We start from the raw sequence: 16,283 nt of genomic DNA, 5'->3' as shown, positions 1-16,283 counted from the left end.
GCTCTCCATTCTGCTCTTTCATCATCTTCTCCTGGCTTCACCTGCCTCCTCTCCAGTCTGGAGCCCATGCTGGGCTGTTCCAGCCACATGTCAGAGTCAAGAGTCCCCTGTCTCATAGTCTCTTGTCTCATTGTAGCCACCCTGCTTGTCCATCCTCAGCCCCGGAGGCCCCTCCCCATCCGTGCCCTGCACCCCAGCACTTCCACTGCAGATGTTCCCCTCCTTCTCTCCTAACCCCACTGCCCGGCCTTCTGTTCCCTGCCCTCAACCGTGTCTGTGTCCCTGCTCCAATAAGCATCCTCTTTCACTCATATTTATATTTTCCTCCCTCCATTGGTTGCTGCCTTCACAAAAACAAAAGTGAGCAAACGAACAACAACAACAACAAAAACTCTACTCAAACTCTTATACTAAAGATACTTTTTCCCAGCCCTGTTATTTCCTTAAGCTATCACTATATCACTTCCCCTTCTCCTGCCAAAGTTCTTTAAAGGCTACTCTGCACTGGTTTTCTCTACTTTCTTACTGCCCAATCACGACTTTAGATAAGTAAAAAACTAAACATAATACATGCATGTGGTAAAAATTCACTGAAGAACTTATACAATGGAAAAATAAAAGCCTTTACCCGAGAGAAATGAATAAACAGAGCAGACAGGATTTTTAGGGCAGCTACTCTGTATGGCGATTCATGTCATCATATATTTGTTTAAACCCATAGAATGTACACCACCAAGAGGGAACCCTAAGGTAAACTCTGAACTTTGGGGGATTATGATGTGTCATAATGTGTAAGCTCTCCAATTATAGCCAAGCGGGCCGTCTCTTCTTACTGGCCCAGAGAATTCAGGCATTAAGCACACATCAATGAGCTTAGGGAAGAGAGACCCTGACCTTGGAGTGGGCATGTGAACCAGTTCCAGCTCAGGAAGTATAAGGGGAGTCTGCCAGTCAAAAAGCATGGAAGGAGGAATGCCCTACCTGCGCCAGTCTCTGCCTCCTACCTTTGACCATAGTTGCGTGAGGACAGGTGCTCAGAACAGCTGCAGCCAACCTGCAGTCATGAGGGGACGACCAGGAGGATCTCAATGATGCTCACCCAGGGCCCTGGGTCACTGAGCCTCTGAGCCAACTCCCAACCTCTGACTTCCTGATAGCGAAGAAAAACAAAACCCTCTAATCAAAACCAATTTTAATTGAAAATTCTGTTACTTTCCACCTAAAATATTTGAATTGATAAACTTGGTTAAAGGTTGGGGATACAAAAACGGGGGTATTATATTCTGCTGTTCAGATGATGCCCTGAAATGTGAATCTATGTGCTGTCTCTCAGAGCCCCCTAGAACCCCTTAGAGGGAACCCAATCACAGCCCCAGGGGAATCCTTAACCTTCCATCTATCCCCAGCCATATCCATCCCAAAGTAGGCAGGTATGATGCCCTGTGAGATCTCTTTTGGCACCAGGGGCTGGGAAGAGAGAAATACATAATGCTGTTTGAGGTTCCTAATAAAGAGGTTCCTAATAAACTTAAACTAAATAAATGGCTTAGTTTAGTTTGTCTGATATGATTAGCTTAAGGAGAGAAGAGGAATAGGGGTTAGTTCTCTCTTATGAAGCCAACAGCAAGAGTAAGAGACCTTTGTGTCGTGAAACACCTAGAAAGGTCAATGATAGAGTCTTGAACTTAAATGATAGCAAGAAACCTCACTGAGATCCAGCGACTTTCAGGTCACCAGTATTAGTAGGTGATATGCCATTCCTAAATATCTTACAAAAGATGGCAACAAGAGAGACCTTCCAAATATATGGTGGAACCTGTTGGAAAGCAGCCTAGACTCATAACCTTGGTTGAACTCCAGGTCCTCCAAGTCAGAGATGCTCTCCTTAGTCCTCTAGTCAGTTTGGAATCTAAAGTATCTACCTTTCAAAGTTGCTGTGAGGATTTGAGGTATTTATATTTAACTTCAATCTACTGAGCCTGGCACACAGTAGGTACCACATAAATGGCAGCTGTCATGATCACTGAGTTCAGCATCGAGCAGCTCCACATAGAGATGAAAGATGAGGAAACAGTTTGAACAAAAGGATTACGGCTAGTCACAGTCAGAAGTCCTCCGTGGTCAAATCTGAAGGTAGCATCTATAGTTATGGTCCTCTGTGGTCGAATCTAGAGAGGTCCAGAGAGAGAGAGCATCAAACAGGATCAGACTCTGAAAATGGTCACAACTACAAACTAGAATCTTCATGTGTCTGAAGTTGGAAAGGGCTGCTGGCAACGTGACTCACTCACCTGAACACCTACAGTGCCATATCAAAAGGGCCAAGGCAGCCATGATCCAGTCTAGGGAACTTTGAGGGCAGCACAGAACAATAGTGGGCCACCACCTACACGGCTGCCCCTTTGCACCACTTCCAGACTAGTGGAAGTCAGTACTGGTCCCAGGGTGAATTTTGAGGGACCCTGAAAGTTTTGCATGTCCCAAAGCATCCCTACTGCTCCTTAGAGCCCTTCTATAGTCAGATTGCATTTAGCACTCATTGAATTACTTGGGAGATGTGACAAAGTCCTTAATTCATCAAATATTTAACTGCAATCTACTAATGCTTAAAACATACCTATTATGGCTCCTCACTGCCTATGTGTAAAGTCTTCACTCTGTAGCTTGACAAAGGACACCCAGCATCTGCCTGCTCTCCCTACTCAAACCCCTACTACTCCATCCACATGCAACTACACCCAACACCAAGCATCATTTATGTCATTCTTGCTTTTCTTTCTCCTCTGCCTGCAGTACCCTTGCCTGCCTTGTAGACTCACAAACATCTCTTCTCTCAGGATTCAGCCTAGTTCACCTTTGTCAACCATTCCCTAGCCCTCCAGGTAGGAATGACTGCTCTCTTTTGGTTATCCTTGTGCCCATACATACTTCTATTATACCACCTAGACCATTTCATGCCATGTGCCCACTGCTTTTGTCTGTACCCTCCCCCACCCCCCTACTAGACTGCATAGAGGACAGTACTCACAGGAGGATGAGCAGGTATGGAAAAGAGAAAAGGGTGGCTTCAGTCCTGACCACACTGAGGCTGAGAGGCTCAAGGAACTCCCAGGTGGGTCTTCTCGGTAGGCAATGAGCTACTATTCACTCCTGAGGCTTAGGAGAGAGGTCTAGACAAGAAAAATAAATGTGATGCTTATCAACAAATAGGTGACAGCTGGACTTCCCACCGCCCACTTCTTGACAGCCAAGAAAAACAAACTCCTCTAATCAAAATCAGCTGTGCAGATAAAATCTTTCAAGGAGGGTGTGTACATAGTGAGAAGAGGGTCAAGCCCCAGGATATACCATGGGTAGGCAAAATTCCTGAGAAAGAGGTTGAGACAGAATATCCAGAGATACAGGAAGAATAAAAAAGATTACGCTGCAAATGATGTTGGGAAGAAGACAGCTTCAAGGGGGGTGGGGGGAACGTGAGCTACAAGGTCAAGTCTGGCAAAGTGTGCAAATAAAGAAAAAGCCTGAAAACGTTCATTCGTGGCCAAATTTTCTCAGCCCTCATCAACCTGTGGGTATAAACGAGATCATATTAACAGCAATAGCCTGTGTTCTACACGAACTCGTTGTCAACCACGTGCATAGCAGGACCACCATTCCCTTAAAAAAAGGTCCTCATTTCTCAGTACGCCTGAACTGCTTGGAGGTGTCTTATGGGCTCTTCCACACGCCACACACACCCCTTCTTGATTGTTCATAGTACTTAAGGACAGGGCCCCCTTGGACCCTCCATTTCAGCCCCTCCCCACACACCCCGAGATGCCCCTCGGACCATGGTTTCCATCTCCTGATGTGCCAAAGCTACAAACGTTCAAGATGGCAGAATATTCTATGCAGCAGAATATTCTATGCTCTGAATTCTTCACTGAGCTGAAGCCACAGCATTTTCTGAGAAATGAGACAGGCACCCCCTCTTTGTCATCTGTTTGTGTTCCATGTCTCACAGTTCCTCAAGAAAATGCCTTGTTCAGCTGTGTTCTGTGGATATCTGTCCTAAGGCTTCAGACTCTACTCCCTGGAGCTGAGCTGTAGGGCAGGTGATGGAGTACCCTTGCATCCCAGCCTCTACCTCAGGTACCCAAACCCCCAGAGGACTCTGTGCAAACAGACCTTTGAAAGTTTCAATCCACTAGTTTACCAAAAACTCCACACCCACACTTCTCAGTCTGAGTCAGGACACCTCTCGACAAAGTGATTTAGCAATGCAGGGGTCACGAGTGGTGTTGGCCAAAGGACTTTTAGCAGAAGGGTGGAGAAGGAAGTCAGACTGCACTGAGGTGAGTAAAGTACAGAAAGCAATCATAAACAGCCAGTTCTACAACACTTATCTGTTAAGGAAAGGGCAGAGGCTGGAAAGCAGGGCCAAGGGAGATAGGAGACGGTGGTGGTGGTGGTGGTGATGGTGGTTTTTAACAAGGGAGAGACGTGAACAGAATCACATTCTGAGAGAAAAGAGCCAACAGAGAAGGAGAGGTGAATTCCAGATACCGAGAAAGGAGAAGGGCTCTGAGGGAACGGCCTGGTGACCCATGGGCTGGCTCAGTGGAAGGAGGCAGCCTTTAGCCACAGAGGTCTGAGCTAAAGTAAGGAGAAGAGAGGCAACACAGCCTCCCCCCATGAACTTATTAAGGAGGGAAGTGAAGCCGAGGACAGAGAGATCCCAAGCCCTGACCAGGACAAGAGCCTCAGGCCTCTGGGCCCCAGCACAATCTTTTTGTTGACAGAGATCTCATTTATTAGCTCCCTCTCCGAGACTCAGAATCTGTGTTTCTCATTTTGCCATTTAATTTTAGTAATAATTAGAGCAGCTTCTGAGAGTCACTTTCTTTTCTTGAGAAATCACACTATGCTTGAGATTTCACCAACATGACAGTCAAGGGAGATGTCCAGTTCCCATCTCTCTGAAGGTACTCTAGTTTCAGTGTAAAAATTCCTGGGCAAACGGATGATTCGCTTTTAATGGCTTTTCCTTGACTCGTTTATTTAACTTACCGCACACAGAGGGGGTCTGAACTGTCCTAGAACAGAAGCTTTACTCCACCTACTAGGGAACGTGGGGACCCCAGAGAAGACAGTCAAGATTTTCTGGCGCACCGCAGCCATCTTCTGTCCTGCCCACAGGGGACAACAGCCTTTCAGCACCAGCTGCTGCCACAAGGAATGCAAGCTGTCTTGTCAGGCCTGACTATTCAGGGAAGCGCAAGTTCAGATTCTTTTGTGAAATCTCCAGATTTTTAAATGTTGGGAACTACATCCATTAAAAACAATCGCAACGACAGAACCCTTGTGCAGGCTAAGCAAAAGGCCCTGGGAGCAACTTCAAAACAGACACCAAGTCACAATTGCAGTTTCACTTCTTCTAAAGAGATTTGTTTCTTGAATTATTCTTTTTGGCCAGCACATTTTAAAACACGTGTCTCTGACAGGGCAAAGGTTTTACCCTAGAAAGTCACTGCTCACTCAGAACTCTCCCTGGGGCTGGTCTGTGTGCTTTGCGCTTCTCCAAAGGGTGATCTGACTCTGCTTTCAGGCGCTCCTGAAAGATCTAAGGACAACAATGACAAGCTAGGCACAGGTATTAATGACTAAATGCAAATATGCCTTCCTTGGCATCACTAGCTGGTGAATTACACCACAGAGGAATGACTTTGGGGCTGTCCCTTTAAATACTGAGCACGTTACCAGACAAACTCCTCCTCCAGGGAGGTTCCTTTAAATGAGAGCCAGCTGGCTGGGCCTCCGTTTTACTCCTGAGCAATACCTGTAATTGAGGATTCCTCCCCAGGAGGCAGCAGCTTGTCAGCATGGCTCAGGAGTTTGTGAACAGCAAAATCCAGCCTGGGAAAGTGGTGGTGTTCATCAAGCCCACCTGCCCCTACTGCAGACAGACCCAAGAAATCCTCAGTCAATTTTCCTTCAAACAAGGGATGTTGGAATTTGTCGATATCACAGCCACCGGTGACACTGAAAAGATTCAAGATTATTTGAAACAGCTCACAGGAGCCAGAACGGTGAGTTTAGGGTTTTGCCCTAAAAGGTCGAGAGGAAAGGCTCTCCCGTTCCTTTTTCTTGTCAGGGCTGTGGACGTCTGCCTGTGCCTTTCTCTACGACACCGCTAGGGCTCCATCGCTCAAGGCGCAGGGAGGGCTGAGCAGGGTGGGGGAGGGCGCCTGAGAGAAGACACTGCTCCCTTGAAGGGGCAACCGAACTGCAGCCAATGGTCCTCTTAGAGCCTAGGAGGGGACACAGCTGATTGAGCTGGACATCGGGGTCCATGGGCCCAGCAGCTGCCTGGAGTCATTAAGGAGTTATCTGGAGTCTTTGTTTTAAGCACCGCTGCAAAGTGACAGTTTTCAGCTTACAGGACTGGAGGTGGAGGGGCCAAATGTGATCTGTAGGTTTCTGTTGTCGACATGCGAATCGTGTGCATTCTTTCTTACGTTTCACATGGCCGAGTAGGATTCGCTGTCCTTCAGTCTTTTCTTGAGGCTCTCTTTAACCCTCACCAGTTTCGCTCATTCTTATCTAACTCCTCCCACTGGAAAAATTTAATGGCTCATTATTTGCCCCTTGTTGTGGAGTATTTCCAGGCCTGTCACCGCAGGACGTACAGAGAGAGGCCAGAGTTCCAGCCTGGCTCTTGCAGTGGCTTGTCGTGTGAGCCTGGGCAAGTCGTCTCTCTGTATTCCTCAAGACCCCCTCGGCTGCAAGACCAGACCAGAGTAGGCAAGCTCTAAGTCCCCTTTGCTATAAATAGACCAAAAGACCCTCTAAGAACTGCTGTCTTCTCTCTGAAACATCCTCAGGACCCACGGCTTCTTGTGGAATGTGAGGCCACACAGACTGCCTGTGTCCGTTTCGGGGCTGGCTGGGGTGAATGGTGCTCCGCCGGCTCACCCAGTACTCTTTCAGGATGTCTAGGACACAGGGTCTGCAGAGCACACATCCTAGTTCAGTTTTAGTTTGGCTTACAGGGTTTTCTGTGGTTTCTCAGTGTAAAGTACAGCAGGCTATTTCTCCCTGCCTCTCCAGTGACAAATCAGCATTCTGGTGCAAAGGGAGTCTAAGCATGTTACCCTGTTGCCTACAGGGCCACAGCTGTGAGCTGAGGACTCTAGTCTCTGGGAGGACCGGGGGCAGGGGACACAAATGGGAGAGGGACTTTGGCTACTTATCTGGACCACCAGCTGTCCAGGCTGCCTGGGCTCTGAGAGGGAAAGGGCCGTATCAGTACTGCCACTGCCCCCACTGTGATGGGTCCCTCTCCACCAGTGGCTCCCAAATGTGGCTGCACGTTAGAGTTACCTGAGAGCCTTTTTAAACAATCCCAATGCCCAAGTCATACTCCATATCAATTTAATCACCATGTTGGAGGTGGGAACCAGGCCTCAGTAGTAGGTCAAAGGGTACAAACTTTCAGTTATAAGATGAGTAAGCTCTGGGGATCTAATGTACGGCATGGTGATTATAGTTAATAATACTGCATTGTATACTTGAAATTTCAGAAGAGAGTAGATCTTAAGTGTTCTCACTGCACACATAAAAATTATAACCATGTGAGGTGATAGATGTATTAATTGTGGTAGTTATTTTATAATGTTTACATAAATCAAACCATGATATTTTCCACCTTAATATATACAAATTTATTTGTCAATTATTCCTCAGTGAAGCTGAAAAAAATTAAAGAGTTTATTTCCTATATTTATTATCTCCAACTAATTCCAACATGCAGTAAGTTTTGGGAGCTGTGGCTCTCACCTGGGCAGCATCTATTCCCTAGCAGGAACGATAAACCTCTTTATGCATTCATTCAACAAGTGTTTTTTCATTTCTTTGTAAAGCGACAATTTTTCTTCTAGTGGTCTTTTGTTTATTTTTGAATTTTTAAAAATATTTTCCATGGGTTCTTAAGTCCTAAATGCATTTCTCCAAGGGAAAGAACAAACTCATTAAAGTTGTATGCTTCATGATCCCCAGGAGTGATGGGGTTATATTTGAAGAAATTGACAACTTGAAAGCAGTCGCTATCTTGTACCTATCTTGTAATGACCTATGGTGCTCTGCATATAGTAAGGGCCCAGCAGGATTTGACCGATCGCAGAAACTTATGCCTTCAATCAGGCCGCGTGCCTGGAGAAACCTGTCTTGGTTTTGCTATAGCCACAACTCCCAAATCAGTGCCTTTATTCCTTCTCTAAAAATCTTCTTTCCTTCATGTAGATTTGAGTTTCTGACCTCTATTATTTTCCTTCTCTCTGAAGAACTTCTTTGAACATTTCTTGCAAGGCAGATCTATTGGAAAGAAATTCCCTCAATTTTTGTGTGAGGACATCTTTACTTCTTCACTTCTGGAGGATAGTTTTGCTGGATACAACAAACATTGTAAAGCACCTACTAAATACTAGGCAGTTTTCTAGACATTGGAAACACCTGCACGAACAAAACAAAAACTCCTGCCTTTGTGGAACTTACATTCTAGTAAATACCCTAAATAAAATAGTGTCGGAAGGTGGTAAGGGGTATGTGCTAAGGAGACAAACTAAGGAGCAGGAGGTAGGCAGTTGGCAGCCAGGTACAGTTTTAAATGGAGCCATTGGGACCTCACCGATTTCAGTAGATCTCTAAAGAAGGTGACGGAGCAAGACACTCAGAAATTTAGGGGTAAGAGTGTTTCCTGCAGTGGGAATAGCAAGTGCAAAGGTCCTATAACAGAAGTGTGCCTGCCAAGGAGGCCTGTGTGCCCGGAGCACTGTAAGCCAGGGGGCCAGTAGGAGATGAAGTCTGGGAGATAACAAGGTGTAGGTTGGGAAGGCCTTTCAAGCTATCATAACGACTGGGGCTGGTGATGTGAGATGAGCAGAGAAATTATATGGCCTGCCTTCATTTTGAAAGGATCACTCTCGTGGCTGTGGGGAAAAGAAACCATAGGAAGGACAGGGTGAGGGTTGAAGCTGAGAGACATCTGGAGGCTATCTACAGCTCTAATTCCGATGAGAAATGATGGCGGCTTGTACCAGGGATGTAGCCAAGGAGGTGGCGAGGAGTGTTGTGAATTAGCTTTGAGTAGCTGCATCTAAGGAACCTTACAGCACAGATGATGCCACCTTGCTGAGGCTAGGGCTGGAGAAACCTACTCCGGGAGCGTAATGGCCCCATATTACCAAGACTGTTTATGGTGGCAGCTCTCTTTCGCTTCTCGACAGTAAAGACTCAAGTTCTCAGGAAAAGTGGGATGGGGCCAGGAGGGGCAGGCACTGAAGGTGCATTTCCTCTTCTTTCCTCAACTGAATCAAGTTTCCTGTTTTGTCACCACAGCTCCCCACACTGTCCTGTGCAGGCTGTAATTCAGTTCCCTTTGCAGGTGCCGGTAACTGTTGGCTTTCATGTGGTTTTGCTGCTACAGAGACTAACGAGTGGGTGTAAGGGTGAAGGGGCTTATCAGTCTTCAGGTAAACCAGCTTCTCTGCTAGAGAGTGTTCACAGAAGTCTACCCTTGAGAAAGCCTGGTCATGTGTCAGGCCCTGCCTGGGGTGTCTGGGGCTGCTGTAAGGCTATGGGTTTTCAAAGCCTCAGTTACCATGGGAGGAATGAACTGCTCAGTGTCTACCTGTCTTTTGCAAACAAGATCCCTGGAGCAGCAACAGCAGCTGGGAACTTGTCAAAAATGCAAATTCTTGGGCCCCAATCCAGATATCCTGTATCAGAAATTTGAGGTTGGTGGGGAGAAATCTATGTTTTGACAAGCCTTTTGGCGGTTCTGGTGCACTTTCCACAGTCTGAGATGAGGACGCCTGTCCCTCAAGGCATTGTCTCCAAATAACTTAACTCAGGCCCTGTTGGCCAACACCCTTGTCAAAGGTGTAGACTGGGCAAGAAGTAGGAGTGGTGATAATTGCTCAATTCTTTTTGAAAAGATAAAAGTTCAAGGATAAATACATCTCATCCTTATTTAAAGATCAGGTGATTTTTATTTCATCAGACATTGCCTTAACAGGAGTTTTGCAGTGTCATTATAATAGAACTACATCAGGATTCTGTTCTATTTACTGTTACAACTGACCACAGGCAAATGTTCCTGGGGAGATAAAAGCCAAAAGGCCCCAACGATTTGTGGGGGAAGCTTTATTTTCTCTAAAATTATGGCTAGGACCCAGGGGAAAGCTTAAGTTTCTGATCTCGACTTTCTACAGCTATTCTTCTTTCAGCCTGACAAAAGCAATGCTGCCTTGATGGCACGTTCCATTTGCAGAGTCCCCACACAGTCACGTGGTGCTGGGGGAGCAGGCAGCACCTTCTGTGACTTAAGGCATTACCAGGCTTTCTCTCCAGAATGCAGTTATGAGGACCCTTTCCCCATTTAGGGGCACAGAAAAAAAGCTGTGGAAATGTGGTGATGGACTTCTTTTTTAATAACTGGCCTTGATTTTTAAAGCCCACATCTACCCAGACCCCCTTATTACAGATAATGTAAAAACTTACCGAAAATAATTCAGCCCTTTGTGTCATCTCTTTTTAAAAACTTCACTTGAATTATCATGGTTTCTGAGGAAAACCAAAAGCTTTGAAAATATTCTTACTGCTGCTTGTCTTTCACCTCTCCCACCCCTTGTGGTATGTTCTAGTGCTCGGGAAGAGGACCCGCTTGCTTGCTTCTGACCACTCAGGTGACCTATTGTGCTTGTTTCTTCACTGCCAGTCAACTTTTCTGTGACACCCTTGGCCTGGAAGTTGTCTGGGTCACAGTGAGAGAATTGCTTACTCCTTCAGAATTCCAAAAGCCCTTTGGACTTCTGGAATGTGCCTGTACCAAGCAGCAGGGAGGGAACCTGAGTATGACTGGAACGGAATGCATTTAGCAGGTGTAATGACTGTGTCCGCGTGGCTTGCCTTGGGTGTCCCACACATGCAGGTGTGAAACTAAAGAGGAATGGTCTTTCTCCCAGAGCTGCAGCACTTAAACAGCTTATGATGACAGGCCAGGAATGAAAGAAGGAGACTCAGATACCACCACCCTTTTCCCAGCTGAGGACAGAGCCTACGGGAGAGAGAGATGACTGAATGTAAAACTCGGGGACAGAGACTTAATGTAAAATTTTTCCAGCTGCATTTAGAAACAAACTCCTTCCTGGTCACCATGGCTCACTTTAAAGTCTCAGGTGTGGTCCCAGCTGCAGATAATTCAGAGTGTTCTAGCTGCAGCCAATGGAAATCAGAGCGAAATTTTTAAATCACTTTGACGTTAGACAATCTCATACACAGCATACTCAATTCGAAAAACATCTCGGCTTAAAAACATTCTTTAATAGATAATTTTATGCTTAGAATAAAGTTCTGACCTGAAAGAATATATATGAGGAGACTGCAGAGTGATTTGCAAAGCTTTAGATCATGAGAAATGTTTAGAGGAAGGATAAAATGTCATTCTCTCTAGCCTAATAATTTAAGTTCCTTAAACATCCTGGCTGGTTTGCTTTTTTAGGTACCTCGGGTCTTTATCGGTAAAGATTGCATAGGTGGATGTACTGATCTAATAAATATGCATCAGAGTGGGGAACTGTTGATTCGGCTAAAGCAAATTGGAGCTCTACAGTAATTACAGGTGAGTGACAGGTGGGACACTGGGCCAGGAACACTGGGAGATGGTAGAATTCTACTGCCATGTTTTCTTGTAAGCTATGAAGGCACTCTGGCTAGGGAAAGCACAATTTGGAGTGATCTGAGGAACTGTAATGTCACTTATGAATTTCCCATTTTACAAACGGATTAATTATGTCAATTAATTATGTCAATCCTTTCACTCAAACTTCATTTAACAAATACTCATTGAACATTTACTATGTGCCAGACACTGTACTAGGCACTAGGAATACTGTGATGAACAAAAAGATAACATGGAATTTATATTCTACAGAAGTAGAGCAAAAAGTAAATAATTCCTGAAACAAATGAATAAAATAATGTGATAGAACATGGCAGGGGTTGGGAGCAAATTTAACTAATATGGTGAAGGAAGGCCTTTCTCAGAGGGGCTGGCTTAGCTGAGATCTGAAGACAGCCAAGTAAAGATAAAGCACAAGAGCATTTCGGGCAGAGGGAATATAAGTGCAAAGGCTCTGAGGTGACAACAAGTACAGAATATTCAAAGATCAGAAAGCAAGCAAGAGCAAACTAAGTGAAGTACAGTAAGAAGGAAAAGCAGTAGCCAACATGGGCAGGGGCCAGGGCTCACAGGCCATGGTAAGCAATTTGATTATAAGTGCAATATGAAATCAAGGTAATTTTTGCTTCACCTATGTTCACACTGCAAATCAATTTAATCTAATGGGCTTCCGAAATGCCAAGACAAAGTTTTCTACAATTGTAACCTAAAGGAGATCCTTGGCTGAATGGAAAACCTGAGTGATGAACTTTTTAGAAAGGAACCAGGATACTTTTGGCCTTATGATGAGTTCCTGTCTCCCCTGCGCTCTTGTGAGTGCTAGCTGGCTTCTAACTAGGCCTGTTCTACTAACTCACTCAGAGAGAGGCTCAGTGATCGTTTCTGGTCAAAGGAGACATTTATGATCCTTTAACCAAAATGTTCTTTGAGGGGTATTTATTGCCCACTAATGAATAACTTACTCTTGAACAATGAGTATATATAATTTGTGGTGGTTACTCAGAATAGCAACAGTAGAAAAAAAAGCTCTGAAAAAATACAACTGAATCCTTTGAAATAAAAGTCGATATTATAATGCTTCTAATCACAACTCTGTCATCATCACAGAAGGTGATTACTATGTCTATGTTAGCTTTCTAGCCTCACTCCATGCACTAAAGCAATAAAAACCCAATTAATTGTGGTTCCAAATGTTTTTTCTTTTTTTTTAATTTATAAACTGTCAGGCATTGTCTTTTGTTGGCACTGGGGATATAACTGAACAGAAACAAAATCCCTCACCTTATGGCGCTTCATTCTAACTGGAGAGACAAATATTTTCTATTCTGGACCACTTTTTAGCAGTTTAGGCTTAGATTAAGAATGGAAGAAAACTGATGACTTTCCTGGGAAGATGGGAAATATCACTTCCCCAACTAACTTGTAGGGGTGGCATTAGAGTCCCCCATATTCACAACGCCTCTTTATTTGCATTGTCCTTCAACATTATATGCTGTTTCACTGCAACTGCATCTCAAGGCCATCTGTCACAGATTGTGCTTATTTATTTTTTTAATTTATTTTTATTATGGTGACATTGGTTAACAAAATCCAGTAAGTTTCAGGTGTACAATTCAACAGTAAGGCATATATATATTGCATTGTGTGTTCGCTGCCCATAGTTAGATTTCTTTCTGTCACCACATATTTTACCCCTTTTACCCCATCTACCACCTCCCTTTTCCCCTACCCTCTGGTAACCACTAGTCTATTGTCCATGTCCATGAGCCTGTTTGTTTGTCTTGTTTGTTTGTCGCTTTTAGGTTTATATCCCACATGTAAGTGCGTAGCAGATTGTGTTTAAATAGCAAGAGTAAATGTTCTAGTGATGAAAGAAGAGCGAGGGGAACTTACCTTTCCAAGAAAATCCAATTCTTTGCATTTTTTCCTGGCAGAGTTGACCCCAGGCTGATATTTCCCTTGAGAGTTGGATGGCATTGCACACGATGGCAGCACTTCCTAGTGGATGGATCTGGGGCCACCTTTACTCAGCTACAGCAACTGAAATTCTGAAATATGTAAACCAAAAAATGGCAGGAGGGGAATTTTTGGCAAAAGCAGGCTTTTCTTCCTTTGACTCAGTATTAAAAGGGACCCACTTTCCCCAAACCACAGGTCTGAGGAGGTTGATGAACGTCTTGGGTTTCTTCTGGATTGGCCCCTGAGTTCCAAAAGACCATGACAAATTATGGCTTAAGGTCACTTGCTGACCCCAAAAGTTCTTTCTCTTTGGTATGTGGTTACCAACTGTTCTTCATCTCCTAGGACTCCTTTCCCTCTATGCCAGTGTTTCTCAACCAAGTTCATCCTAGGATGAAGCTATAGTCGGTTTTCTGCTACTGCCTGAAATTATTTTGTGCAGTTTGACCTTATAAGAATTTGTATTATGAAATCAGTAGGTATTTTGAATGTGCTTTTTCAAACTACATGTGTCTCCTCAGGCACCACCCCACTTCCTATCTTGAGAATCACTGCCCTGAACCAGCGTTCTTAACCTTGAAAACTCACAGATCTAACAGGAAATGTTCAACAATTCTGCGAAAGGTCTAAGGACCGAATTTGAGAAATGCCACGTGAAAAGTTAAGCACAGTGGGTCTTCTCTTGGTGCTACAAGGATCAGAGGTACAAGGGCAGATGCCGCGATCATGTGGCAACACGCTGTTGTCAGGTGATCATCCAAGTATGCCTGAACAAGCGTGCATCAATATGTTTAGATTACGAACAAAAGTAAATTGTAAAATTTAAAACATTACCATAGGAAACGAGAAAACCCTCCTCCAAGAGTGTCTGAAAGTAGCCACATTTGAGAAACACTGTCCTAAATAATTTTCTCTTTTTTTCCCCCACTCTCTGAATACTTAAGAATCTCTCATTGTGAAGTTCGTTCTACAATTGCAAGATTAATTTCCTTTGCAGTCTCGAATGTGAAAGGTTAATTTCTTTTCTAATAAAGAAGTATTCATAGATGACACAGTGATTTTTGTCTAATTCTTTTCTATGTTCTCAAGACCTTAAGGAATGATATTAATGTGAGATACATCAATTTGAAGCTTTATTCATGTCTGTCATCTGCCATTATAAATAAAGGCACATGCTATCATCCTTCATTGAGTACAAATGTTGATGTGATTTTTAAATTTTATATTGAAATGACAAAAAATTTGAATATGAATATGCCAGCACTAGCCTATTGTATAATGTCTGTGTTTCGTTAGTCTTTTTCATTTCACATTCCATCTCACCCAGTACCCTTGTACTCTTGGCTTCCTCTCCCATCCCCCTGGACTCTGGCCACTCCCTTCAGATTGCTGTGGATTGTGCATCTTGTGCATGTTACGCACTGTGCATCACTGTGAACACCACCTTCTAGAGGTCGCTCAGTGTGCAGCCTGCAGTCCCTGAGCCACTGGACCACTTGTCTGTGCTTTCTTTCACACTTCCGTGTCCTTGTGCATTGCTTTGCTTTTCCTTCGTTTTACTTTCAAACTCCTCCTTCAAGGCCTGATTTATAGACTACTTCACCTATGCCTACCCTCTCTTCTCACTGCTTGACTAAAAAAATCCATTGCTCCCTGTTCTGTAGTCCTAAAACACTCTGTGTACTTTACAGCTCTCATGAGGTTGTACTGTAGTTAATCATTTGTACTGGTTTCTTGCCAGATTTAGAAATACTGTATTCAAAGGCATGAGCCTTGATTTAAACATCTTTGTATGCCCAGTTTCTAGCACATAAGTTCTACTTTATCAAAGCAATACATGCATATGGTTTAAAATGTCAAAAAATACTAAAAGTCCTACTCTAGCCCTCCCAAATCTCAGTCCCTACTGCACATTTATCAGTTTCATGGGTATTTAAGCCTATTCAGAAATACTGTAAAATGTATTAGACATATATGAGTGTATAGCAGGCATAGTTCTATTTAATACCCAGATATCTGCCTCCTAGGTTAAGGAAGAAAGCAACTATATGAGTGTTTCTAAGGTGTTGAGAAAGTACTTTAGGGGCCCACGTGCCGCTTCCCAGTAAATCCCTTTCCTTCTCCCATGGAGGTAATCTAGCTCATTTCTGTTATAATCATTCTGGTGCTTCTCTTTATAGTTTTATTCCCTACGATACCCCTAAGCAATACAATTTAGTTTTGAAAAGCAATAGCAAACACCAACCTAGCTAAGAAAGGGCAATATTTTCACAATCAGATAAACTACCTCAGAAGATAAGCTGAACAGAGAGGCTCAGCTTCCCTGGGAGTTTGCCAGTGGGGTGGTCTTGAGTGAGTCCTAAGAAACACGGGGCATCCCACAGTCGGGGGGGCTATCATGTGAACAGGTAATGGGCAACCCCCAGAAATATGATCAATGGAAGTGGGCTGCTTTGCATCTTCTGCTTTCGTGGCCCACCTCCAGCTTTCAGAAACAGGTCAAAGCATGTGCCACTTCTGAGGTGGGTGGCACTCCCACACCCCCTAAAATAGCCAAGTGTGTGGCATAGAGAAAAGAAATGTCAGCAGTACAAGGCAAGCTAAG

At 44.2% G+C, this 16,283-nt stretch overlaps 1 protein-coding gene across 1 annotated transcript; it reads left to right on the top strand.

Annotated features, from left to right (window-relative positions):
• Positions 1–5,748: 5,748 nt before the first annotated feature.
• GLRX (glutaredoxin) lies at positions 5,749–14,870 on the top strand. The gene is made up of 3 exons (XM_006913232.3): positions 5,749–6,068; positions 11,540–11,659; positions 13,654–14,870. Exons 1-2 carry the CDS (start codon positions 5,862–5,864, stop codon positions 11,651–11,653), a joined length of 321 nt encoding a protein of 106 aa, XP_006913294.1. The 5' UTR covers positions 5,749–5,861; the 3' UTR covers positions 11,654–11,659; positions 13,654–14,870.
• Positions 14,871–16,283: the final 1,413 nt, after the last annotated feature.

Source organism: Pteropus alecto, unplaced genomic scaffold, assembly GCF_000325575.1.
Source record: "Pteropus alecto unplaced genomic scaffold, ASM32557v1 scaffold20, whole genome shotgun sequence".
NCBI classification, from domain to species: domain Eukaryota; kingdom Metazoa; phylum Chordata; class Mammalia; order Chiroptera; family Pteropodidae; genus Pteropus; species Pteropus alecto.
Note: the sequence above shows the minus strand (reverse complement) of the source record. Positions and strands in the feature narration are given on the sequence as shown.

Excerpts from the sequence above, each read along its gene's own strand:
- GLRX (XM_006913232.3), top strand. The coding sequence starts at position 5,862 with ATGGCTCAGGAGTTTGTGAACAGCAAAATCCAGCCTGGGAAAGTGGTG. Across the intron at positions 6,069-11,539 it reads AGCTCACAGGAGCCAGAACG|GTACCTCGGGTCTTTATCGG; the intron begins GTGAGTTTAGGG and ends TTGCTTTTTTAG.